The sequence below is a fragment of the Meleagris gallopavo genome, chromosome 1, assembly GCF_905368555.1.
Source record: "Meleagris gallopavo chromosome 1, MGAL_WU_HG_1.1, whole genome shotgun sequence".
Lineage (NCBI taxonomy): Eukaryota > Metazoa > Chordata > Aves > Galliformes > Phasianidae > Meleagris > Meleagris gallopavo.
The window spans coordinates 110302016-110328449 of NC_139404.1; the positions used below are offsets into that span (position 1 = coordinate 110302016).

The 26434-nt window shown below is 36.5% G+C and overlaps 1 protein-coding gene across 3 annotated transcripts in view; it reads right to left on the bottom strand.

The window, feature by feature from the left end:
• USP9X (ubiquitin specific peptidase 9 X-linked) overlaps positions 1–26434 on the bottom strand; it is a 98362-nt gene that overhangs the window by 48145 nt on the left and 23783 nt on the right. For all 3 annotated transcript variants that reach the window (XM_085209735.1, XM_085209740.1, XM_085209724.1), the window contains exons 2-14: positions 24746–24999; positions 23305–23450; positions 22928–23007; positions 16515–16627; positions 15510–15728; positions 14290–14405; positions 13797–14048; positions 13582–13720; positions 12220–12372; positions 6951–7055; positions 6389–6595; positions 5379–5515; positions 1733–1866 (exon numbers count right to left, since the gene is read on the bottom strand). In XM_085209735.1, coding sequence (XP_085065861.1) covers positions 1733–1866; positions 5379–5515; positions 6389–6595; positions 6951–7055; positions 12220–12372; positions 13582–13720; positions 13797–14048; positions 14290–14405; positions 15510–15728; positions 16515–16627; positions 22928–23007; positions 23305–23450; positions 24746–24841 — 1897 coding nt within the window. In that variant the 5' untranslated portion in view covers positions 24842–24999. The remainder of the gene's footprint in view (positions 1–1732; positions 1867–5378; positions 5516–6388; positions 6596–6950; positions 7056–12219; positions 12373–13581; positions 13721–13796; positions 14049–14289; positions 14406–15509; positions 15729–16514; positions 16628–22927; positions 23008–23304; positions 23451–24745; positions 25000–26434) is intronic.

A 26434-nucleotide genomic window follows, 5' to 3' on the forward strand; every position in this document is an offset into this window, starting at 1 on the left:
TTGCAAATGGGAAGAAGTTCTGCAGCAGCTTCATCTCAAGAAAGCACAATTTAATTGCTTTGTGAGTACATCCCAGTTATACTCCACACATTTTTAATTCCTGCTGTGTCAAAGATAATTACATTACTACTTCATTAAGAGTCACAAATGTGTGCAAAGAGTGAGGTGGGTGGAGCAGGAAAATGGGATGTGCTTTTTGGCCAAAGAAAAAAAGACTGCAAGATACTAGCTTAAATTTTCTGCCGAAGTCGTTGACCATTTGATAGGTAAATGTTGTCAAAAATGACCTTTGCATTTCAGAGTTAGAAATTAAAATTAATGGATGACTGTTCATTTATGAATATGTGTGTAGGCTATTTTCGGACAAACACAAAATTGCACTGGAATATAGTTGTTGATTACGTTTCCTTCATAACACTAAGGTTGAACCCTAGATTTTCACTGCTAGCCAAAGTCAAAGAAAATGGAGTTATCCACATAGTTAAGAGACAAAAGGTCGTTATAAATGGAACTGTTTTTACATCACTTTTGCATAGCTTAACAGTTTACAGTAGTTACACAGAATAACATACATTCTATTCCACCTTCTCAGACAAGATTAAGCTTAAGACACTTGCTTGAGAAGAGAATAAAGCATTTCGTAACATTTTAATACTAACTAGAACAATGTTATCATTAACGAAGTAACTGGTTAGGGTAAACTCTTCCATGTATCACTGAACAGCAAAATACAGCAGTGGTACACAGATTTAGCTTAAATGTTTTCATCCACCTGTACCAAGCTGAAGCTATCTTCTTCACACTGCACCACTATTAAAACAACTCTTCAAAGACTTATCTTAGGTATTTATATTGAGTACTCCAAAACTAAATCAACTGCAGAACTAAAGGGGTATAGGCATAGGAAAAGATACCCACACACAAATACACATTGCAGTATAAACATACCCTGTCTTCTCTGAACAATCAGCACTAACTTCCTACAGAACATACTGTGTCACTTTTGAGATGCAACTAAAAGCCTGGCAGTATGCTGTTCCATAGTAGAATGGTCCCCAGTTTCAGTCAGTGAAAGAGTGAAATTTTCTTCTCTATTTCATTGGCTTTGTTTAATACATAGAGTACTGCAGTACAGTATCAAAGGGAAGGTCCATATCCAACATTCTCATTTCTCTACTTCAGTAGCTAGAAAGCTAGCTTCCTTCAAGGTTAAGAGGGTAAAATAGTTAGTGCAGGGTTGAGTCTACACTGAAATATAGAAATACTTGCACAATGTGCTGCCAAAGTATTGCTGCTAATGAATACAGGGAAAGCTAAACAGAAACTGAACTGCATGGTTTAAAAAAACAAACAAACAAACAACAGAAGTGATTAAAGAACTTCTTAAAGGATATTAAAAAAATGCAAAACAGATGTGGAAGAAAATCCAAGATTATTATTAGGACTTTCCACAAAAATAACCACTCTAGCCTAAGTAGGTCAAGATTATCAGCCCACATATAAACAAGAACAGTCACTCCGCCATACTTGGGATCATGAATAAGAACAGTTGCATTTTAAGTTTTTCTTGACCAGTCTGATAACACCCCAAAGGCTATCAAACTCACAAACGTTCTAAAATAAACAAATGAACAATAACAGTTACTTCACGATGAGAATCTGCTTTCAACTCCATCTTCAGCTGGAGCTCTCACACACTGTTTTATGAGGTTAATTTTTATTTAAAACTTACCTTTAGCGTACTGTCTCATGCTTTCCATATAGGCAGACAGATTTTCCGCAACTAATGTCACTAGGGCATGATTGTGCTGAAGTTGGTTGATTAAGTCATGTCGGTAAAACACATGGGGACTTCGCTGTGTTTGACTGAAATTAAAATACAAACGTTGTCAGAAAAGCACAAAGGACTTGGATGTAACAGTTCATAAGTGTATTTAGGAAATCCATGCCTTTAATGCAAGTTTCAAGTTCTGATAAAGTATCTACAACATGCAGAGTATTAATTCTCTGACAGTATTCTTTTTTCTCTTTGAAAACAACAGTAGTTTTACCAGTTATTAACAGTAGTTACTTAACAAGGATGGCACAGCAGCAGTACGTATGAAAAATATCAAAGCATCTGGGCAGCTAAATATGCTGCAGTTTTAGAGTCCAAAACCACATGCCATGAACACTATCAAATTCTAGACCATGGGACTAATCACCCCTGCAGAATAACTTTAGAATGCCTCAGCTCCTCCAGATCAGGGCACTCAGCATCATCTGCATGACTAACACCAATTTGCACAGCTCTTCCAAGAGAGAGAGAGGGAAAAAAATCAGCTATTTGTTGTACTGCTTTTCTGCTAATCCCATAGACTGACTAAGAAGAAGTTAAACAAGGTTTCAGAACTGTTCTCCTTTCCTTCAGCATTTAAAGTAGACTCCAGAATTAGCTGACTAGATTACTGGTAGGAACTCTTACCCTTCCTTGGAAACTTAAGTCTACATACCACATGACCTACAACACTCTACAATTACCACAACATCTTTTGAGAACAGTAGGGAAGGCAAGAGATTCCAGTCCCAGCTGTTACTGATTATGCATCTGATAAACACATTTCACTGTAGATGCAACAACAGCTAAATTGATTCATCAGATCAAAGAGCACTGTAAACCTGGGTTTAAAAGACAGAAGCCAATATAGCTGGATATCTGTTAATATCTGCTACCAAGAGAATTTGGCACGCGAAGCAGAGAAATCATCAAAAGATTAAGTTGCATAACATGCAGAGTTTTCCAGAATACTTTGAAAAAGGCAACACTTAAAATAGACATAGTGTTAAAAAGCTTAAGTGAAATGAAAACACAAAGGCAGAAAACATAAAAAACTTCATATATACAGAAAGAATATCCTTTGTTTTCTCTGTGAGAAGCTTCCAGCTATACTTCATTCCAGCTCTCTTTGCTCAGCATAAACTAGCAGTAAAACTAGCAGAAAACTGGATGTCTGTTTCAGTGGCTACCTGGAAGGTCAGCTCTAGACAGAAAGATGCATTTACAAAAGGCAACATTAAAAAAAGAACTCCGATACTCTGGGAAATACACATGATGAAATCAAAGGAACAAGCACAAACAAGAGTGAATATTTTGCTGAATCAAGCTACTGGCATATATACTCATGTACTCAAAATAATATGCATTTGTACCAATTTTATTAAACACAGCCAAAGGAAAGCAGAAGATAAGTAGATCTCCCAAGATGTATTTTCCACTTCTCCCCGCTCCCCTCAATCACAAGCACAAATAGTAAATTTGGACACATGGATTCACTTTGCTTAGCAACCAGTTCAAAAAGTTTAATTATAATAACTAGAGTCATGAGCTACGAGTTGTTGCACAGTATTTGTGAGGAACACATATACTGCTAGTTTAGCCATCTGCTAGGATGGAGTCCAAGGCAACGTGATTGTCTCTATGCACAGGAAAAAAAGCTGATCTGACAAGATTTTTCAAGCTTGCATTCTACAATTAAAACAAACTTCACATGAAACTACAGAATTATTCCTTAAGCATCTAAGGTTGGGCTAATTGATGATGCTTCTGTGTGACATACCACTTTACTATTAAGTTGATGAGCATGAAAAATTGATGTTAACAGCAAAACTATCATCTTCTCACTGCTGTTCTCTTAAGTGGATATAAAAAGAGAATGTATGGCAAGAAAAAATACTTTGAAATGGATGCCAAAATACTTTGGAAATGCTAATAAGAACATACAATAACTAAACTGCATCTTTATTTGCTAGAAAACTATTCACAGAGTGACAAAGTCCCAAATACTTAATTTAAATGGATTTATTTCAAAACAATAAGATTATTTGTCTGCACATATAACTTGCTTAATATAACACTGCACATAACTCAGTTTTCAAAGTTGATGGATCTTCTATTAGACCAATACATGCGACCAAACATTAAAAACAGATATTAGAAGAAATAACAGGCTGAAACCAGCAAATTCTACTTTTGGGTTGGAAAAAAAAAAAAACAAAACAAAACACAAAACTTGAGACCAAATTAACTGTTGCCCTAATGCAGCCACAAAGCTCCTTAACTCTTCCACAAGGTCCTACCAATATTCAGTTTATTCTTCTCAACGAGAAATTTTGGAGACTAATCTCATATTGCTAGGGTAGATCCAGGTCAAACTAACACTGGTTTACAGGAGACTCTCCCCCTTCATCCAACACAGAAAAATATGACATTTTTTTAAATTGTTTACACACTAAAAATCAGTCTGCTGAGTAACGAAGTTGACTATTTCTTAATACTAACAGGTATCCTACCACCAATGCAATAATTACTTTCTAATGTTACAGCAATTCTACTTAAGCTAAACTCCACAAAGAAATGCTGTGTGTTTTTGGAATTTAAATGTTGCCAATGCAACTGTGTAACCAGTTTGTCACTCTGCTCGACTTCAAAATTTACTAGCAGCACTTCAACGTTCCCTAAAAGAATCTCTACAATACCAATGGCATAAGGTAATTTATACTTGTGTATGCAAACCATCTGCAGCTTTAGTTGTTTTGGAGTGAATTTCTAATAGTCAATAAATTGAAGAGTAGTACATGGATAACAGAATGAACATTGCATGCAGAAAGCTCAGTGAAATGATTCTGAGACAGACTGAAACATGTTTGTGACAATTATTTTCAACCCAAATTCTAAAAGGATGATAGAAATTAAAGATATTACCAAGACCAAACATACTTTTTTTCTTTTTAAACTTACACACAAAATAATGTTTATTCTTTATATGTCATGTGCTAATTTCATTGTTAGGCACAGAAGTCCATAAACAACACACCTACCATTCTAAAAATGAATAAAAGCGTGTTTGAGAAAAAAATGCTACCTTTCTTACTGAATACTATGTGTTTGAATGCTGTCTATATACACTAAAATAAACCCAAGAGCACCTTCAAATACAAATGATTTAGCTCAAGTTTTCCCTGCCTCCATAAAGAAAAAAAAAAGCCTGCAAAGAATTGATCATTCTTACCTTTTCAACTTATAAGGGACACAGAACTACAGAATTGTAGGGGCTGGAAGAGACGACTAGAGATCATGTAGCCCAACTCCCCCTGCCAAAGCAGGTTCCCTAGAACAGGTTGCACAAGTAGGCATCCAGGTAGGTCCTGAATATCTCCAGAGAAGGAGACTCCTCAACTTCTTTGGGCAGCCTGTTCCACTGCTCCATCACCCTTACTGTGAAGAAGTTCTTACACACATTTAGGTGGAACTTCCTATGCTTCAATTTGTGGATGTTTCCCCTTGTCCTGTCACCATGCACTGCTAAAGAGACAGTTCTGTACTTGCATTCCATTCTTACCTCAAGTTTTGTGGTGCTTCACCAAATAAACTGCAAATTTCTCTAATCTGTTTCAGTGCAGGAATGACCCATTTGTCATTTGTGCGAAGCTCTTCTATAAAACGATCTATCCACTGGATCTTTTGTGTATCTCGATCCTTAAAGAACAAGTGTTTGCAATTAAGTGCATTTCAAAAACCATAATCAACCCCCTACTTACCTGCTTCTAAGACAAAATATATACAGCTATGCAAATACTACATTCAAATGAGTTCTGAATCATACATTTGTAAGATAAACCAAACAGGACTGCATGCTAGGAAGATACTAACATGATACAGTATCTCTGCCTGCTATATCCACTCAAGCACTTATATTTAAAAAGAACTATATCCAGATAGGATCAATAGTCTTAAATTAATTTGCATTTTTCATATTCTTTCACTTATTTCTACTCATTGGTCAGACTAAATTGCTAAAAAATACCAAGAAACAATAAGGAGCTTTTTCTTAACTAAGAAAAAAACAAGTCACTGGCTGTAAAAAAAAAACAAAAAAAAAACAAAACAAAAACAAAAAACAGAGTAGTAGTTTTCAGTGTCTGTTGCTAGGCCTTCTCTGGTATTGCCTAAGGCATGTAAGAATTTATTGAAAAGACAAGTTAGCATAAAGAGTTTGGGGAATAGCAAAGATAGAAAACATCTACCTCTCTAATTAAGAAGGTGAGTGGAGAGAAGCTTCTCCTACTTACTTTGATTGGGTTCTTGGCAATTCACATATGGTTATTATAGTATATTGCCAATTGCTTTAGTAGTTGCACATAAGACAGGAAAATCTCTATTTCACTCTCCAATTAAAGCCCCAACTGTGTTACTTAAAATACACTGTCACATTTTATGAAATGCCTGAATATTCATTCTTTCATTTCATAATGAAGAACACTTTTGTTAAATTATCAAATACCACACACTTTCCACAGGGAGTAAAATGAAACTGTTACAGATTTCACGAAATCATACCAGATTACCCACCTGTGAACAGCTGTAATCTAAGATTTTAATATGGGCACTAAGAGCCTGGTCCATGATATCAACTGGTACGTCATCACTGTGAGCCAAATTCCACAAAAGGTTCAGCACTTTGTGTGCCATCACACCATCCTTGTCATCTTCTGCGAGACGACGGATTAACTCGAGTAGCTTCTCACGCTGTTTTTTGCTTGCATTTGTCCAACTTGCCTAAAGAAAGATTTTACTCAATATGAAAACTACACTTTTTAATTTCACACGTTATAATCTGAACTGTAAATATGAAGCAGAAAATAAAAAGATGCATCTATATAAACAGCTTTCATATTTCTTTAATTAAAAATAATTGCAATGTGTAAGTCAAAATTAAGCAGTTCTAGCATTTACAGATAAGATGTATTCATCTTTGAGACTTTAAGGATCTTTAAATAAACATCACAGATATGCTTGTAAAACTTAACAGTACACCACTAACTAGTTCACTAGTAGTCAAAACAGACTGGACTTAGCTACTTCTTGGAAGTGCAATCCATTTCCTGAATATAAGCAAAATATGCATAGTTACCTTAAAACAATCGAACAAGTGATCAAGCTGTTCAGGAGAGAAATCCCAAGCTAATTTTGCAAGGAGGTCATGTACATTCTTTACAATGGCTTCATGTTTTCCTGCCTGTTAAGACAACAAAATCAATCAACATCTGTAACAATCAGTATTAAGTACTAAGATATCCTCTACTGTTCTTATAAGAAGGCCATCTGAAGTGGCTAGCAAGAATGTCCAATGTTGTGGGCAAACTGGTATTGATTTCACTGGAAGTCACAGTATTTGGATTTATCTTGTATGTAAGTATTCAAGTGCATGCACCGCAAATGCGTATTTACTTTGTAACAGGAATACAGCATCACTGCAATATTCATTTTAAAATCATGACAGAATAGTAAAAGAAAGTTTGTAAGTGTATTTTAATTTAAAATTAACATTTTAACACAGTTTTTTCTTAAGTATTCAAAACCGGCTTTAATGAATTTCACTGAATTTAAGCTGTAAAACAATTTTTAGTATTTTTGAAATATTTCCTTTGTGCTAGCAGTTTCATTAACAACTTGTTAGCAGATAGCATTTTGAAATCAAGCAGAACCTTATAACCTTATAAAATATAGCAACTGAACTACTAGTGTCAAGGTGTTGAGTTATATACTAGGCAGCACTTTTAATCAGTTTGATGTTTACCATCATTTTGACATTTAAGGAGGAAGAAAAAAAATGGCTGACTTTGAACACTGTGTGAGCTTTCCTACAATTCCCAGTAGGATAAATGCATTCCGTTCTTTAGATCTGCACTCATGAACAACAACTTCAGACTACGTGAATCAATAGCTGACTTAAAGTAGAAAAAAATCCTCTAAGTGGAGAATAAAAATGAAAAACGTACATAGAAAAAAAAACAACCCTTTGATATAATTAATCCTGCACAATATTAAAAATGCATGTATAAGCAGTTTTGAAAGTCATTTAAAGCTTGCATCAGTGGTTCACTTAAAAACAGCAGAAAATAAACTAGTAAGCTGTGTCTTAGAAATCTTAATTGTGTGCCCTAAATTTACCAAAAAAAGTTGTAACATTTATTTCTGTGTCAGATTAGGAGAAAGGGAATTACTAAACCAGTTGCAGCACTCAATTTTGCAAACATCTACTTTTTTTTTTTTTCCTCTTTCATCAGGCTACTTTGTGGATAGAAAGAAAAATGAACAGCATACAAAACTGGAAGAGCATCTCTAGACTGACATATGAAAGAAGTACACAGCACTGAGCTGTATAACACAGGAGGAGATAAGGAATGCAGAGTATGACCCTGTGAACTTGCTGTATGGAAACAGGGAAGCCTGAAGTTCTAGTTAAATACTTTGGAGTATCAGTAATGAAACTTGTATTCCTTGTCCACCTGGATGGATTCTTGCAGCTCAAGAGGCTGTAACTTCATGCTTGCCTTTAGATACATCAACATTATTCCTCAAATCAAATATACTTAGATTTTTGAGTGCTGATTTTGTAAGACAACGGAAAACATCAGTAAAACTTATGCTGCCTTCTAAAGCCAAAAGTAGCATGCTTTTATTACATCTCATGAACTTATTTTTTTTTTTAATTCTCATTGTATGCTGAGATTCTCAGAGCACTTCTGTATCATTAACTGTATATTTGTACATACTCAACCTCTAAACCTAGGCAAAAACATAATGGCTCCAATCTGAAAGCAAAGCCACATCAGTACTGCACTGACTCAGAGTTAAAATAGCCTGCCTGTTATATAAAGCTACCAAATAAATCAACTCCTCACTACTGACTTTCATGCTCCACCTGCTCTGAGAACCACTTATTTAATAAGAACTTATAAACATGTACAGTAATGATGATGGAAAAAAAATTGTTCCATATTAGCAGACTTATTCTTACTCTCTTATCTGATTTAATTCCATGGGCAAAGCCACGGTGAAAACATCTACCTGAATAAAGCCTACTGAATCCAAATTTCAATGGAAAAAAAAAAAAAAAGCTAGACAAGCCTGCAAGTGCACCGTGGCAACTATCTAACAGAAAGCAAAAAAGGAATGAGCAGAGCAAGCCAAGTGTTTGAGGGCATGAAAGATTTATTCCTGAACTTATTTTGCAACTGCTGGAGTGGACTTCCCCTATCTTTCAAGGGTTGCAAAACATGCTCGCACTCTTCTGGAACAGCATAAACATGGCTTAAACTAGCTTATCCATACATCCCAAATTTCAGGGGCTCTAAGCAATAATATTTAACTGCTTGGAAAATTTTTTTCCAAATTTCAGTTACTTTTTCCTATAGCGGGTGAGGCTCTAATAAAGCTAATACAAGCCTACTAGTAGTATAATTACTTTCCTAAGTTTTTTTCTTTTGCCAAGATAGTCTGGAAACTTTTAAAGACCACAAGAAAAAGCAAATACTATGGTCACAGACCTTAATTCAAGTGATCCACACACTACTCTAAGTTACATTTTTTAATTTCCTGAATGACATTTGGGGATAACTAGGGGGGGAAGAAAAGAAAAAAAAAAAAGATCTCCTTGCCTGTGCAGTTACTATAGAATCACAGAATCACTAAGGTTGGTTGGAAAAGACCCACAGGATCACCTAGTCCAACCATCCACCTATCACCAGTAGTACTCACTAAACCATGTCCCTCAACACAAAATCCAAACATTCCTTGAACACCTCCAGGATCAGCGACTCCACCACCACCCTGAGCAGCCCATTCCAGTGTCTGACCACTCTTTCAGAAAAGTGGTATTTCCTAACGTCCAGCCTAAATCTCCCCTGGCGCAGCTTGAAGCCATTCCCTCTAGTCCCATCATCGGTTACACAAGACAAGAGGCCAACCCCCAGCTCACTACAACCTCCCTTCAGGAAGTTATAGAGAGCAATGAGCCCTGAGCCTCCTCTCCTCCAGACTGAACAATCCCAGCTCCTTCAGCCTTTCCTCACAAGACCTGTGCTCCAGACTCCAACCAGTTCTGTTGCCCTTCTCTGGACACGCTCCAGGACCTCAATGTCTTTCTCGCAGCGAGGGGCCCAGAACGGGACACAGTATTGGAGGTGTGGTCTCACCAGGGCTGAGTACAGGGGGACAATCACTTCCCTGTTCCTGCTGGCAACACTGTTTCTGATGCAAGCCAGGATGCCATTGGCCTTCTTGGCCACCCTGGCACACTGCTGGCTCATGTTCAGATGAGCATCAATCAATACCCCGAGGTCCATTTCTTCAATGCAGTCTTCCAGCCACTCTACCCCAAACCTGTAGTGCTGCCTGGGGTTGTTGTGACCAAAGTGCACGACCCGGCATTTGGCCTTGTTGAACCTCATCCCATTGGCTTCAGCCCAGCTCTCCAGCCTGAGACACCAGAAATCCAAAGTCAACTCTTTACTATGCTACCTGGAGTACCAAGTAGTTTAAAAGTAACCTGAAAACAATACGTCTGAAAACAGGGACACCTGGGTAAATTCATTTAAGTCAAAGAGTTTCAGAAGAGTGTGAAGACAAGGAAAGAAGGGATACACTATCACTCAATTCCTGTATTAGCCCTCTGTCTTCAAACTAGGATGTAGCCCTCCTACAGCAGAATTGATATTAGGTCTTACGCAATTATGGTAAGAGCTTTACTATGAATATATCCTTGTTCATAAATAAATTCACTGATGCTTATTTCTACCCTAAAACTACCCTTTACTTTCTGACTACTCAACATTTAATTATCATTTTGTCCTTTTAACTGCCCTTTATGTAAACTAAGTTCATGCAGTACACACAACTAGGAAGTCCAGCCTCAATGATCATTTAAGTAAACAAGTAAATACTCCAAAGTTTACAAGTTTTGAAAACGAAACAAAACAAACAGAACAACCCAATCATTAGAACACAGATCAAAGAACTTGCTGTTAAACAAGATCTAGAACAATTGTTACTATAAGCCTTATTAAATAGTTCCCGTCACAGGAAAAAAAACTATACAACTGCGGTGAAATTTACAGAATAACACACATTCTTGATTTATTTTAAAATATTAAATCCTCATCTATCTATCTATCTATATATATATACACACACACACACATTATATGTATTATACATATATCATATTATATATATACATTATATACATTATACATATATTATATATATACATATATTTTTTTCTTTAACTTAGACTTTGCTCAAGCTTGAGGGTTTCTAAATACTTAATAACAAAAAAAAAAAAAACCAAAAACAAAAAGGACACCATTAAAACATATCATTTAGGGCATTATCCAAATGCCTCAATGAGAGGCACAGGGCATTAGCTACAACTCCAGCAAGCCTGTTCCAGTGTTTTACCACCTCCATGGAAAAGAAATTGCTCCTAACATCCAGTCTGATGCAGCCTTGAGTCACTCTCAGGCATCTTGTCACTAGATAACATGAGGGAAAGATGAGTACCTCTCTCCCCACTTGCTCGGCTCAGAAAAGTAGGAGAGAATAGTGAAGTTAGCTCTCAGCCTTTACAAATCCAGTGCCCTTAGCTTCTCCTCATAACACGTGCCTTCCAGCTGTTTTATCAGCTTTGTTGCCCTCCTCTGGACACAGTTTTTATCTTATTTTTTTTTAATCGTTGAGCTCAGAATTGCAAAAAACACTCTAAGTGGGGCTGCAGAAATGCAGGAGACCAGCATTGTTAAGTAACGAACCATCATTTTCCTCAAACCTCCTCATGCTATTAACACACTTTAAAAAGCTTTTCTTGCTATCTAGAACATCACCAGCCAGACTTAACTCTGGTTGAGCTTTGGCCTTTGTGTTTTCTTCCTTTAAATATAAACTGCAGCTCTGTAATCTTCCTGTGCGGCCTGACCTTGACTAGAGAGATCATACATTTTCTTTAACTGCTTGAATTCCAAGTAGAGCCCCGTTTGCCAAGATGGTCTTCTGTCCCACTTACTTGACTTATGGCATGTGGGACTGCCTGATCCTGTGCTTCTAAAAGGTAGCTCTTAAGAAGTAACCAGCACTTGTGGACCTGAGCCATAAAAGCTGATTTCTAGAGGACACAGCAGCTCTTTGAAGACTTTACATACATGTGCAGTTGATCTCCTTTACCAAACACATTTGAGAAGATAGAATCTGAGACAGAAAATCCCAAAAACAAACACTACTTGATTGCAGATTTTTCTTAAGTTTTGTCTAATACCAACCATAAGCAGCACAAGTCATCTCAGTTCATGCCACAGAACAAATTTCCTCCTGCTCCGTAGCAGACTAACAGCTTAATACTTTACCTGTGCAGCCCAAATGTTGTCAAGATCCTGCAAAGTGAGGGCTTTTTCTTTGATGACAAAACGAAGAATCTTCTCTAACTTCTCTACATATTGAGGTTGATGAAGACTGTCTCTCAACACAATTGATAAAATATTATTCTGCTGGATCCATTCCTGATTATAAAAAGAAAGTAGTGTCATCTCAAATTACTCAAGTGCTATTAATAATATTTAGGCTAAAAAGAAAAAGTTCAATCTGTTACATATTAATGTTTTTATACACGATATTCCAATTGGGAAAAGCTATGAAGATGCAGTACAAGAAGGTGTTTATATCTAATTTCCTCTTAAAAAAAGAATCAGTGTTAATAAATAATTGAATTAGAGGTAAATATTCAAGCAATATTTAAGTAGATGCATTTTTCCCAGTGGTATAATTGCCTGAAAATAGCTTCATACACCAACTGAAGCAAAGCAGCATTCTGAATGTCAGAAAAGAAAACAAGTGTTGTATCAAATACAGTATCCTTGACTACAGAAGGAAAGCATTCAATCTAGTCTCATAAAATACTGAAATCTAGATGTTTTTACTTAAAAACAGAGGCCTTGTCTGAGATGACTAACTACAAGGAATGTGTGAAAAAAGCATTTCCTCCTATTTATTGAAAAGGTCAAATTTTGCAATAATTTCTTTCTTCCAGCAGTTCTTCTGCAGATTATAGGCCAGTAACTAGCTACGACGTTGACCAATGGTGCAAAAATAACTTCAAGTTCTACAAAGTTTAAGAGAAGAGCTCAATTCTTAACTTTACACATGCTCATTTTATTAGTTAGCCACATACACACACAAGCACAGAAGGATATCTAAAGTATTTGAATATTAAACAATCATAAAACGAGATGTCTAGTTTCCTTTACCAAAGAATATGGATCAAAATTTTATTTTTTACACATTTCAACTTCTGAAAAATGAAATGCAGAATGATTACTCAGAATTCTGACTAGAAAAAATTATTTGATGCACAACAGGACTAGATTCTTATTTAAATGAACATCCATTTTTAGGTCTGGCATCACTAAAGTTTCAAAAGACGAAATTGGTGTGATTCAGTCTTTTCATTTTCTGTTTTAAACACTATATAGAAACCATGCTATTCAAGGATCTCTTTTTAATGCAAGATTTTTGTAGCACAGAAAATATTTAACACAAGTTTCGGAACAAATGCAGCAATTTTTAACAGAAAGGTTACTATTTAATTGACTTATTACCACGATGTTTAGAATATTACATAGCAAAATTAGCAGTGTGCAGGACCCATTCTACAGTTAAAGCAATAAGGAGGAAGAAAATATCTTCAATAGTTTATGGTGAAAAGCACTTACTGCCATTCTTTCAGCTGTAAGCCATTCTTCCTCTTCAGGATTACCATGCCGGTGAGTATAATACGATACACTGGATATTACTTTGTTAACTTCATTTAGTGCATTCATTTTACCATTGAAAGAAGAAATTTGTAACAACCTGTAACAGAAATTAAATGTAGTTAGTGTGAAACAAATATCAACAGTAGCATATCATATTAGGAGTACCATCTTACCTAAGAATCATTTTTAACCTAAATATTTCTAAGTTTTTTACAGTTTCTTCTTGTCCTGGAACTCTTGAAGCTAAGTTCTTTAGAGATTTGATTATCATTGATAGAGCATCATTTTTGGCTTCATTCTTTGCTTCTTTTTTCAGTTCATCATCTGTTAGATTTTCTAAAAATTGTGGAACCATTTCTATAATTGGAAGGAAGTATTTCTTCACTGTATGCAATGTTAGAAATTCGTAACATTGTCCAAATGGCCTAAAAGAAAAAAAGCAATCAAAGTGCCACAATTAATAGTTGTGTAATATTAAAACAGTAAGGAGCAATTAATTCTAGAAATTCCAGTCTACTTACTAACATGAAATTAAAGGGATCTATTTAAAAAAAGACGTGGCAAGGGGAGTGCTTCAGCATAAAAATTAGTGTTTTGTTAACTTCATATTTTTATTTAACATAGTTTAACTTTCCCAAATATGTAAAACATTCTTTAAAAACTTACTTGATGAGAGCTGCAATTATCTGAACATTCAATGCTGATCCACTCATGAAGCGATCATGCAAGATCTGAAATCCATTTAATGTGCCAAACTTGTTGATAAGATCTACTAGCCAACCCTGTAATATAATAACCAATGATTATCTGACATTTATAAATAACTACGTAGGATTACTTTCAAGTGTCTATTGGAATCAAGTTACTTTAAAAAATGTCTTTCCACACTAAGTTGTTAGAAGGTAACAGAATTGACAAGGAACTAGTAATACAATTTAAATATTCAGTTTGAAGGAAATACTTAGGAATACTATCTTTTCCATTATCACAGAAAAGTACAAATGCTGTATATTAGTTACTCAAGGTAACTTATCAAATATCCAAGAATAAACATGTCTGTATTTCAGGTCTGGCTGCTAAATTTCTACAGAAAATATGTCAATTTTGGTATTCTTTTCCCATCCTAGATGTCATAATGCTGCATAAAAACACAGCAAATACACAAAATAACATTCTTATAAATAAGACCAGCAATGCAAGGAAGACCAAAGACCATGGACACAGAGTTATCTTCTGTTCTCACATATCAAATAGCTAGCAGTACTTAAAAAAAAAAAAAAAAGAAAGAAAGAAAGAAAGAAAGAAAGCAACAAAATATAATTCAGTTAGCTCCTGAGTTTGTACCAATGCCACTTAGAACACAATTCTGAAAAATCCAGACCCAGGGCCTGAAACAGATTACTAATCTGAATCATCAGTTGAGCAAAACAAACAAAACAACAAAAAACACAACAAAACTATACTTGGGATCTATTAAAAAAAAGAATCCTACGTTATTATTACATAACTCCCTTCTTAAAATATGGCATCTAAAAAAAAATATCACAGGGAATGAGAAGTTACATCCATCACCCAGCAAATAGAAACAAGCCTAACAACACAGAAGGAATGGCACTGCAAAAGTTATGCCAGTTTATCACGAAAACACAATACAGTTCAATGGTGGACCAACAACTGAAAGTTACAAGGGCAAGTGTACATTAAATAATGACTGATTAGGGGTCAAAACCAGCAAAGGTTTTTTGGTGATACACAAAAAAAAATCCCCAAAAACGTACTTCCCACCATGCCTCCCCCAGAAACACTTCTCTATGGCTACTGGATAGGTAGGTAACACTAGGTAAATAAATATATTCAGTTTAACAGTTCTGAAAAAGCTGTCATACCTTTGGTGAGCGTGGGTCAGGAGGACGTGCATAAAGTTCATCTTCAGCAAGCTGGACTCCTGCAGGAACTGTTTCAGAGGGACGTGTACCATTATATAGATGGAATTTGCAGTGAGGATTTAAGGCCATGGCAAGAAGTTCAAGAAGGGGAAACCAATCTTGGGACAGCTTGGCCACACAGAGTTCTACTAGTCGATGAGTGTTGTTAATAATACATCTCTATTAAGAAAAAACAACACACCAATATGGCGAGTGACTATCCCAGTACAGCCTACAAACTCTGTAAGCTAGTTGCAAATGGTTCAGAGTTGCCTAAGAGTTTTGCAACACTGTACTTAAAACTTTGTACCTCTTCCAATAAAGTCTTTGAACAAACTTAATCTGCATCCAGATAAAAATTAATTTAGAAAAAAGACTAAAATATTTTTGGTTATTTAAGACACTTAGGAATCACCAACAAACCAGCAACTTTTCCTTCTTTCAACCATTTATCTCACAGATTTTAACTTGCTTATCAAGATCTTTGCAGTTTCTCATAGAGCACATGACCAGCTGTCCAAGAGATAGCTTTGAATATTAAAATAGCTGCCACAAACATCCAGAATTTAGTAGGCAGCTAAAAGCTTTTACTAAAAGAAGCAAGCCTTCTCTTCTCATCCTAATGTGGACACAAAAATAAGTAGGTATTAGACATCCATCTAAAGACAGTGCATTGAACAGGAGTTGCTCTACTGAACAAAGTCCAGTTTCTGCCAGCATCATCCCTTGTGTTTTATTTCCTTCCAAAAACACCAGAGGCAATAAGAAAATACGGTGATGGAAAGACCATTTTTCCTCCCAAAAGCCACATGTGAGAACTCTCTCATTTCTTTGTAGTGCTCATTTCTGAAAATGACATTCAGTCTCTGCTGTCGCCTCAACGTCACAAGTGCAGCCTCCATTCTTGTTTTAAAATCACTTGCTTTTCAAAACCAACCAACAAACAAACAAAAAAAATTGACTCACATGGATTTCAAACTTCCAGCCACTCACTGCCTCATCAGTAAGGATTTTTGTGAAAGATATTGTCAACCCATCTCGAAAAAATCGCTGGCACGCTTCGCTTTTGACATCAAGGCCTATTTTAAAATAAAAAAGAAACAAACAATTACGACATACGTAATTTCATTAGCTGTCGCATGCACTTACAAATGCCGAAAGTAGTGATTTAGACAAAGGTTTGGTGATCAAAGTTTCAGAATTATTTTTAAAAGGGACGCCTTGTATGAAGCTAAACTTACACAAGCTTAAACATACAAAATATATGATAAATTAATATTCTAGTAAAGACGCTTCAACAACTGCACTCCTCCAGTTAGTTTTTCAGTTATTTTAAAAACAGTAGTTTTTGTTGTGCTTGTAGCACCAGAGTTATAATAGCAAAAGTAAGAACAGTCTTTACTTTTTACACCTCCATAATACATGCATTTCACAGAATCACAGCATGGCTGGGGTTGGTAGGAAGTTCTGGAGGTCACAGGGCCCAACCCCTGCTCCAGCAGGGACACCCAGAGAACGGTGTCCAGGATCATGTTCAGGAAGCTTTTGAAGACCTCCAGTGAGGAGACCCCATAGCTTTTCTGGGCACCCTGTGCCAGTGCTCTGTCATCTGCACAGAAGTGCAGCCCGGTGTTCAGATGGAGCGTTCTGTGTTCCACAGTCAGTGGTGCCTCTTGTCCAGGCACTATGGAAAAGCAGCTGGCTCAAGCTTCTTTGTACCTTCCCTTCAGCTACAAATACACATTGAAAAGATTTCTCCAAGCCTTCTTCCCTTCAGCCTAAAAAGTCCAAACTCTCTCAGTCTCTCCTCGCAGGAGAGGTGCTCAATCCCTTTATCATCTTGGTAGCCATCCACTAAGGTCTTTCCAGTATGTTTAGGTCTTTCTTGTACTGAGGGGCCCAGTACTCCAGGTGTGACTTCTGTGTTCTTGATGTATCAGTAAAATTCAGTGAGCAAAGAGGAGAAAGGGTAAGATCTGTTCAACTTCCCAGATGCAACTGATTTGCAGAATTAAACATGAATCCTTTCTTCTGCCACTGTCACTTAAAGTAGTTTCCTGTAGTTCTGCTGCCAGAATCTAATATAACTAGATGCCAACACTGCCATAAACCTTTTCAATCCAACATGCACGAAATTTAAAATTAAGTACAAGTCCTCCATACTTTTCTTTTGGTTATTTAAAAGTTATTTAGAACCCAGTATAAAATTGTATCTCCCTTTTAAAGGTTTAATTACAAAAACCAAAATAGGACTAACAGTCAACAGGAAAATATCTCCAATATGCATGAATACACACTGCAATCAAGAAAAGCCTCTGGGCACAATAAAGAAAACTGTGACGTGCACACAATTTCTCTACAGAGCCAGTTTAATGTTCAATCAGGTAATTTTAGCGTTCAATAAACCCACAGCACCCACATTCACAAGAATTGCTGTCTTCTTTTTCTCCTCCTCCACCCTTAAATTCTTAATGATACTTCCTGACAATAAAGTTCTACTAGTTTCAAAGGACTGATTTGGCTTATCAAATCAGAAGTTCTTCATAGTCACAAATAACTGTACAACAGATGTTTTTGAGAAGAACTTCTGTCCTGCATGTTATTACATCCCACAAAGACTTTCCAAACTCTTGTAACAGTGTTTGTCAGCCTATACGTCTATGGTGGGTGCAGATCTCAAGCAGCTTGAGTAAAGCAAGAATCTTTGGAGAGCCATGTTGAGACCTATGCCAGCACTCTCTTTTATCACTACCAGAGGTACATGACACACACTGTGTAGCCAAGTATCAAAAATTCCACTTCCTATGCAGCTTGTAGTTTGGATGGCTGATATCCCTGCACTATGAAGTATTAAGAGCAACAATAAAAGGCCATAAACCACAACAACAAAATGACAAAAAGAGAACGCAAGAGATGGATGCTGCCTAAAACTTTGGCATTTGCAGTAAACAAAGAACTTGACAAACTCAAGGGTGTAAATACTACAAATTCACCCTACACAAAGAAGAGGACAAGAGAAGCCATCCAACTCATTCAGTGTGACCTAGAGGAAATGTTCCATTCAAATCCAACAATGAACTTAATTCTTGAACACAAATTTAAAGCATGCCCTCCAGTCATTTTAATATTCCCTTGAGTACCAGTACAGCACTAACATCTCTCCCTAAATCTTTCAAGCACTATCTCCTCCCACAGTGGTGGGCCAGCTTCAATCAGCAAGACTTTTCAAATCAGGTTCAAAGAACACTAAAATAGATTATGTTTCAAAAATGTATTGTCCTTTCTGTGCTTCAATGAACTTGGAGAACAAGGGAAGATAGAGAATCTCAGATCTTGTATGACTCCTAGATACACAGTCACCTTCTACCTCCTCTTACAGTGCTCCATGCTCTTGAAATAACATATGGTACTCATGGAAGGAACCAAAGCTGGATATCTACAAGGCCAGGAGTATCAGGGTAACAGGAGTCCTAGAAGACAGAGTAGAGTGGAAGAGGAAGCATTCAGCAATTCAAAGATATCAAGAAAAGAACCATTAGTAACTAGGCATCTACTGCTTGAATCAGATTCCGTATTATCTGTAACTCTGGGGTAAGACCACAAGCAGCCTTTTTTGCCCCTTCTCCAAATTCCGGGGGCAGAGAAGGATAAGGAAGAAAATGGCTAAGAAGTGCACGCATGTAGCACCAAGCTAAATATTTAGAGAAAGGTGGTGGAAATAGACTATGCAGCGAGAAAAAAGCGAGTATGAAATAAGGTGGTGTGCAACATACAGTATATGGAAACTGTAATTAGAGGGACTGGAGGAGAAAAAGCTGGAGCATCAAAACCCCACACACAGTCACCCAGCTCCTCTCCAGGACTCTGAATTTAACAACTCTGTAGCTGGAACCTCAGACCAAAGCTGGCTCCGTGCATTGCCATAGTAACCTGAAGCTCCCTCTAGACCTGGAGCCTCAGGCAATGCAGCACACAAACCTTTCAGTGGCTTGACAAGGATACAGTTAGACCTTGCAGAACAGTGACCTGGAGCTAGTGAGCTCTGAGGAAAAAACACTTGTTCACAGATGCAGTGGATCCATATCACACCCAGATTCTTGCAGAATTTCAAGAACTCTTAATCAGCAGGAACACTTGAGTCCTTTTACACCAGAGAATCACACTGAATCTGCTGATCATTTTGCCCAATTGGTTCTAGCCCAACAAAACTGGCTAAGTTTCGGAACACGAGAGTACTCTAAGAAAATGCAGAATATAGTTTCAGTAACGAACTCAAGGGCGGTCCCACAGAAATGCAGATGTTCATCCAGATAAAACTTTATTTTTATTTTTTTAACGTACTTTTAAGGACCTGCCTCTCTACAAGCCTTTGTGATCCATCAGAAACAAAGATTTGGGATTGAAATTGAAGGTTTAATCTGTGCGGTGACATCTTAATTCAGTTTGAACAAGCTCTGAGTTGTAAAGTTGCCTTGTATCTTATTTCTATGCTTGGCACAGCAAAGTTTTAGCAGCATGTTAAAAACTGAACATAAACATTACAAAGAACAAAGCAATACAGAGCTACTGAGGAAATTTTAGAAGAAAGAGCAGAGAATATTTCAGCCATTAAAAAACAACAGAACTGAGAACATTTTTTTTCCCCTTATAAATTTCTAGCATCCAAATAACCATGACATTTATTTCTGGAGCAAATTTCATCCAAAACAGTTAACAAGTGTTCCAGAATTATGCGAAGATAAACATCATTCTTGTTCAGTGCTATTTTTCAATAAGTTATTCCAGACTATCACTTTAATAGTCTTATGGCTTGCTTAATGAATAATAATCCACTGATGCCAAGACACAAAAAGATAATTTTCCACAAACAAACATCTGTCAGGAATAATGCAAGTCACAGTGTAGGCAGGATTTGTACTACTCTGTCTAATATGTTCACTACCCTTGAATATGGTAATGACAAAATTGTGTTTTTATGAATACTTTCAATTCTGTTAAGTTCCTTTTAATTTCAGTTCCTGAAACTATTTCAAGAGAATGCAGCCATTTTCTTTTAAAGATAAGGTCACAAGGAAAGGAATTACCCCAAAGTCCCTCCAGAAAGCCAATGCCAATGGCCACTGACAACATGAGGAATAAAAAGCCACTTGAGAGCTCCAACCACTAGAAAAAGGTGCTTAATCAAAACAAATACAATAAATGAAGTAGTGAGATATAATGAATTACAGACTGCAATAGAAAAAAATTACGTAGTTCAAACAGCCGGTTACTTTTCAATTTCTCCTGTCATTTCTCTCCTGAAAACGTGCCCAGGTTAGGAAGAACGCTCACAGATGGGTGGCCATTTCAGATCTTACTGAAGTAACAATACATTTTCAAGTACATCTAAGTGTATATACTTATATCATTATTTGTATTACTTATTGAAACAGCGTCAGTCTAGTTTTGAACTAGAAAAGCAGGGTCTGCTACAGCAAATGAGCACCTTACCACATACATCGAACACTGGAAAGTACATTAAAAAACAAACAGAAAAGGACTGTGTTAGCCACTGCATAATTTCAAATCGCAGGTAAAAATAGAATCTAGGATTTAACTATGAAAATAATGGTTAAAGAGCAACTATTTCTAACAGCTTTCCCTTATTTTCCCAGTTTTATCCTTAGCCAATAATCCTTTTGTATGTCAACACAAAGAAATTCATCCAGAGGGCAAGAGGAACAATTAAATAGCAAAGCAGAAACTCTTTTCAGAAGAGTATGCGTAGATTCCCACTGTTTTTCATAGCTTTAAGAGGAAAAAAAGAAAAAGACTTTGTTTCAGAACTTTCGGCTATGTCTGATGCTTTTGAGAAGAACAGTGATGTTAAGAGTAGCCAAAAATCTCATTCTACTCATATTACTTCATTGCATTGCACTGACATGTTTTTGTGTGCGTTTTATTTTTTTAATATGACTTAACAGCTGGCAGTACATACATCTCCTCTCTTGTAAATCATAAGCAGAAAATCTCAGTGCACTGCTTCAACAGCCTACACACACAGAAGGGTGAATTTTTTAGTTCCTGAACAGGTGCGATCTCTTAAAAAAAGTCTACAGTCTCCTTAAAATTCCTGCTACATGCAAAGAAAGCCAATTTAAAATGCAACTCCAGCTGATAAATCAGTGTTAGCAACAGTGCATCACTATCTTGTTTTGGACCACACTTTTGCAGTCCAACTTTTGTTTCTCCAGAGAAAGAAGAGACAGAAAACAAACTGGGGTAATTCCAAATTTCCTGACCATAGCCAGCTTTTTATTCTTGACACTGCCTAAGTATAACCTTTATCATCACAGAAGTGAAGTCATCTTGGTCTTGGTCTAGCTATGTCACAGAAGGAACAGGCATTTTGTATGTCACTATATTTAAAACACAACTGGCAAGTATAGGTACACTAGAAAAGTATCTAACTTTAGGCATCACTCACCTACTGGGGTAAGAATAAGATTACAGATACATGACAAATCTACCAATTTAGTGAACACGTGCACAATCTTGACAGGGAACTGTCCTAGTTCCAAGCAAGTCAGACACAGCAAAAAGTATGGTAGGACCATTATTATGCTACTTACTATTCTAACTTTCCTCTAATATTCTCAAAAGCATGCATATGCCAAAGTTGAATTTTAAAATGTACGGCAAAACAATTGAAAATCTAGATTAGCAACTCGGTTAAGATAAAACAAAAACAACCAAAAAACCCACATAAAAACTAAAATTTTTTGAGTTTTAGTTCTGTTATCAAGACCAAACCTCCTAGGTCTGATATCAAAGCAAACAGAGTAAACAGGTAGGACAGGAATGACAAGATTTTTTTTTATTGCTGTGAGCTTCTTCAACCTTTCTACTTATACCATATAAGGCACCTAATTTCTACATATATGGATAATTTCTTCAAGTTATTGATTTATGAAGGTTTTGCATACTGCTCAGTGATACTGAATCTTTAGGACCAGGGCTGTAACAGAAATAACTGAGAACTTCTAAGCCTCCAATGGAGGCTTAAAATCCTCACAATCAAAAAGCTTACACAGCAAATTGTAGAATCATCTATGTTGGAAAAGACCTTCAAGATCATCAACTCCAACTATCTACTTGACTCATCAAGTTCTATCACTGAATCACATCCCTGTGCCACATAGTGCCACACAGACCTTAAACACCTCCAGAGACAGAGACTCGACCACTTCCCTCTGTGAAGAAATTCTTCCATATAACTAATCTAAATTTCCTCTGGCACAACCTAAGACCATTTGTCACCTGGTCCAACACAGAACATTTCCTCATGTCCTGTCACTCGTCACCTAGTTCAATGATCATTGATTCCCTTTTCAGCTTACCTTTTTTACTCAGGTCAATAGCAGCTTCTAGAAGAACTTCTAATTCCCCCTTCGGCAACACAGGAACAACCCATCGAGGCCTATATTCAAAAACAAAACCAAACCATGCATCTCAACTGTGCTTCTTAAAAATGAGGAATCTTTGTTCCTTTTTAATGAAAGTTAAAAAATACGCATTTTTAAAGGCCCTGAAAGGCTCCACTTTTAAAAGAAAAGCCACAAAACTTGATATGAGCATTTCTTTCAGACTCTTACCCAATAAGAAGTATTTCAAGAAAACCAGAGAATTGGAGAAGCACAAATCCTGCTACCACTATCAAGATATTTTCACAAATAATCTACACACGCTGGAAAAAATGCGTTAAGTGTGAAAATACCTGTTGATCATGTCATCCAACTTTGCCAGGTCTGTGTGTGGAAATGCAGGCTCCTCATCTTCAAGCTGAGGTGGAGCATCTCCTTGGCCCTGCTCATCAGGCGGGGTAGCTGGAGAGTTCTCATTTGAAGAATCAGGTGAAGATGTCTAAAATTGGTATGGAAAATACTTGAAATACTGTCTACACTTGTGTGCCACTTATTTTGGCTTTTTCATTCAGATTATATTTCAAATTATCACTTGAACTGTACATCTATCACTACAAATAATATTTAATAATTTCATTTTAGATCAATTCAAAAAATAATAAGACATTAAATGTGCTATATGTTTTCTATTTGAACAGTTTAAGCATTAACGTACTTTCCTGGAGAGGAAATTGTTGTAGGTTTTTTTTTTTTAATTATTATTATTATTTATTTTATTTTGTAAGAGATTGATTTTCAGCAGACCACCTATCTAGAAGATGAAAATAAAAACTATATGGATACTCTATTTTTACCTATCTTTTGAAGATTAATACTATATGCAGAAAAACTTCAGCAACAGCAAAGCAAAACGATCATGATAACATTTTCTGAAAGTTTACAACAAGTAGAACAGAACTGTATTTGATTACTAGCCAACTACAAGCACACAATTACTTAAGCCCATTCCACAGAGATGGAGTGAGCAAGTGACAGGGCGGCTCATCTGCCACTCGAGGTTACCCACCACACATGTACCAAAGAGCAATTGATTCTCAAGAACAATAAATATTAAAACCTATGATATTTAATAAACATCATCTAAATATTGTATAAAAGAAAAGGTGTGTTTTTTCTATTAACTGGTTTGGGCTACAGTCTTTAAATGCATCTTTTCTATTTTCCTGATAAAGAAGAGCCATCGCATTATAACGTTGTATGTTTGAAGGTTTTTACTCTGCTCCGAAAGCAGGATACTGTGTTCAAAAGAAACATGCCATGTCATTCAGGCAGTCTAGTACAATGAACAGGGACTCAGCAGAAGACGATGTAAAAGAGAAGATAACCACTTCCATAAGCTCCTTTACCCACAAAGTGCACTTACAGAATTGAGCATAAACTGAAGTCACAGTGTACTTACACCAATGTGTGGCAGACTCAACAACACAGTTGTGAGGAAGTTTCTGCTATCATTCCAAGATGACTTCATATTGCAAATAAATATGCTTTACAGAACTATGTCACTGCCTGAAAAGGGAGCATTTTTTGCAACATGGTGTTCCGTAACATTATCTACTTCGCCAACAGCACTGTCTTTATCCCTTAAATTCCTTTTGCACTCCCAAAAACAAGGAATGAGTTAACTTAATTAGACATCTCTAGCACTACATAAACTCACAGTTCAGATAAATCAGAAACAATGTTCTAAAGAACCAAGCTCTGTACTTTTTGATAACTTGATTGCTAGTATCATACCTGATTCTGCTGGAGGGGAGGCTGGGACTGTCCATCAGGAGCCTGGCCCTGGCTATCATTGCCTCCTACCGGAGAGCCACGAGTCGTGGCTGTCATACTCGACACAGGGCAGATCTTTGCAATTTTGTCTGCTTAAGTAGTTGTTGTGAGAGAAGAAATTATAGTCCACTTAGTAAAGTTGAAGTACCAGCATATGCTTGCTTTAAAAAGCTCCAACTCAAGAACATGCCATCTTGCAGAGACCATTGCATAACCTGGGGGAAAAAAAAAAGACAATATGCTTTAGTGATACATGCACGTAAAAGAAAAGTCACTTGAATCTTGAAAAGAGCACTACAAAAACAAACATACTCCCATTAAAAAAATCTTTTATTTTAGACTTACTATTTCTTTTTACTAAGTACATTTGACATCAAAAGAAGATAGCATTTGAAATACTTCACACGGTTTTAAGCTCCAAGTGAGAATTCCACCTTTATACCTCTGGGAACAGACAAGTCCAAATGCAACTGCTTAATATGACCTGATTAAGAGCACAAAAAAAAAAAACAACAACCCACCACACTTATCACATTGCCGAATATTCTACTCCTGACTGTCCAAACTGCAGCTGTATGTGTGGGAGTTGAGGAAGACTATTTCCACCTCAGCTAAGACTAACAGAGCCTGCAGCCAAACTTCTATGAGTACACCAGTATTCATCTTGGATGTCTGACCTGCATTCCTTTTTCTTTCAGCACTTGCGTATGGAAACCTGGACCAGTTGAATTTTCAAGCCCAGTACAAAGTCCACCTCAATCCTACCAAGTACTTTAGCCAATAAAATGGGGACATCAGATTTACTTTCCGATGTTGTAACTGTGACAAAGCAACAGATTCATAAATGTTACATATTTAACTTCATTATGTTGCTTTAGACTAATGACGCCCCTAGCAGTGCTCAAGAGGCATTTGAGCAATGCCCTCTAAAATGTGCTTTCACTTTTGGTTAACAATGAAGAGATCACACTTCAAAGCAAAGATCTTTGCAGGCTCCTACAACTGAACTATTCTATCCACATTAACAAGTTAAAATTTCTGCTGCAACAGTATGTATGTTAATAACTGCTTTATTACAACATCTTACACCAATTCATTTTATAGACTCTTGCTGTCTTTCCCTAAGACCCTTCAAAATCCTTTCCTGAACTGTGTAAATTTGCAAAGCCAGCTTCAAATACAATACCAATTTTGACCAAATATGCTATTTCTTCTCAACTCAGTCTCCAACATTAATATCACCAACAAATTTAGAGAACTCATACTAACATTGCTATTAAAATGATGCTTGCTTCCTGAACACAGCTGTGTACTTGGTACACATTCAGTTGCAATCCATCACCATCTTTTAGAACTAATATTAAAATCTAAGAGTGCAGTGAGCCTGATTAAGCAAAGGCATTACCAAGTCAAGCCTTCTTTAGCATGCTACCTACTTTTAAAAATGCAATTTTACAGGGCAACTTGCTTTCATTGGTGCTTTTTTTTTTTTTTTTTTTTTTCAATTGCACTCCTTTAAGTATTTGTTTTCTATTAAGTTTAGAAAGACTGGTAGGTAGAAAATATTAATAAAACTAGATTTCTGGCTATGAGAACATACACTGTGCTCTACTGCAGTTCAGTGCACTCACTTGCACTGCATTACCTGCG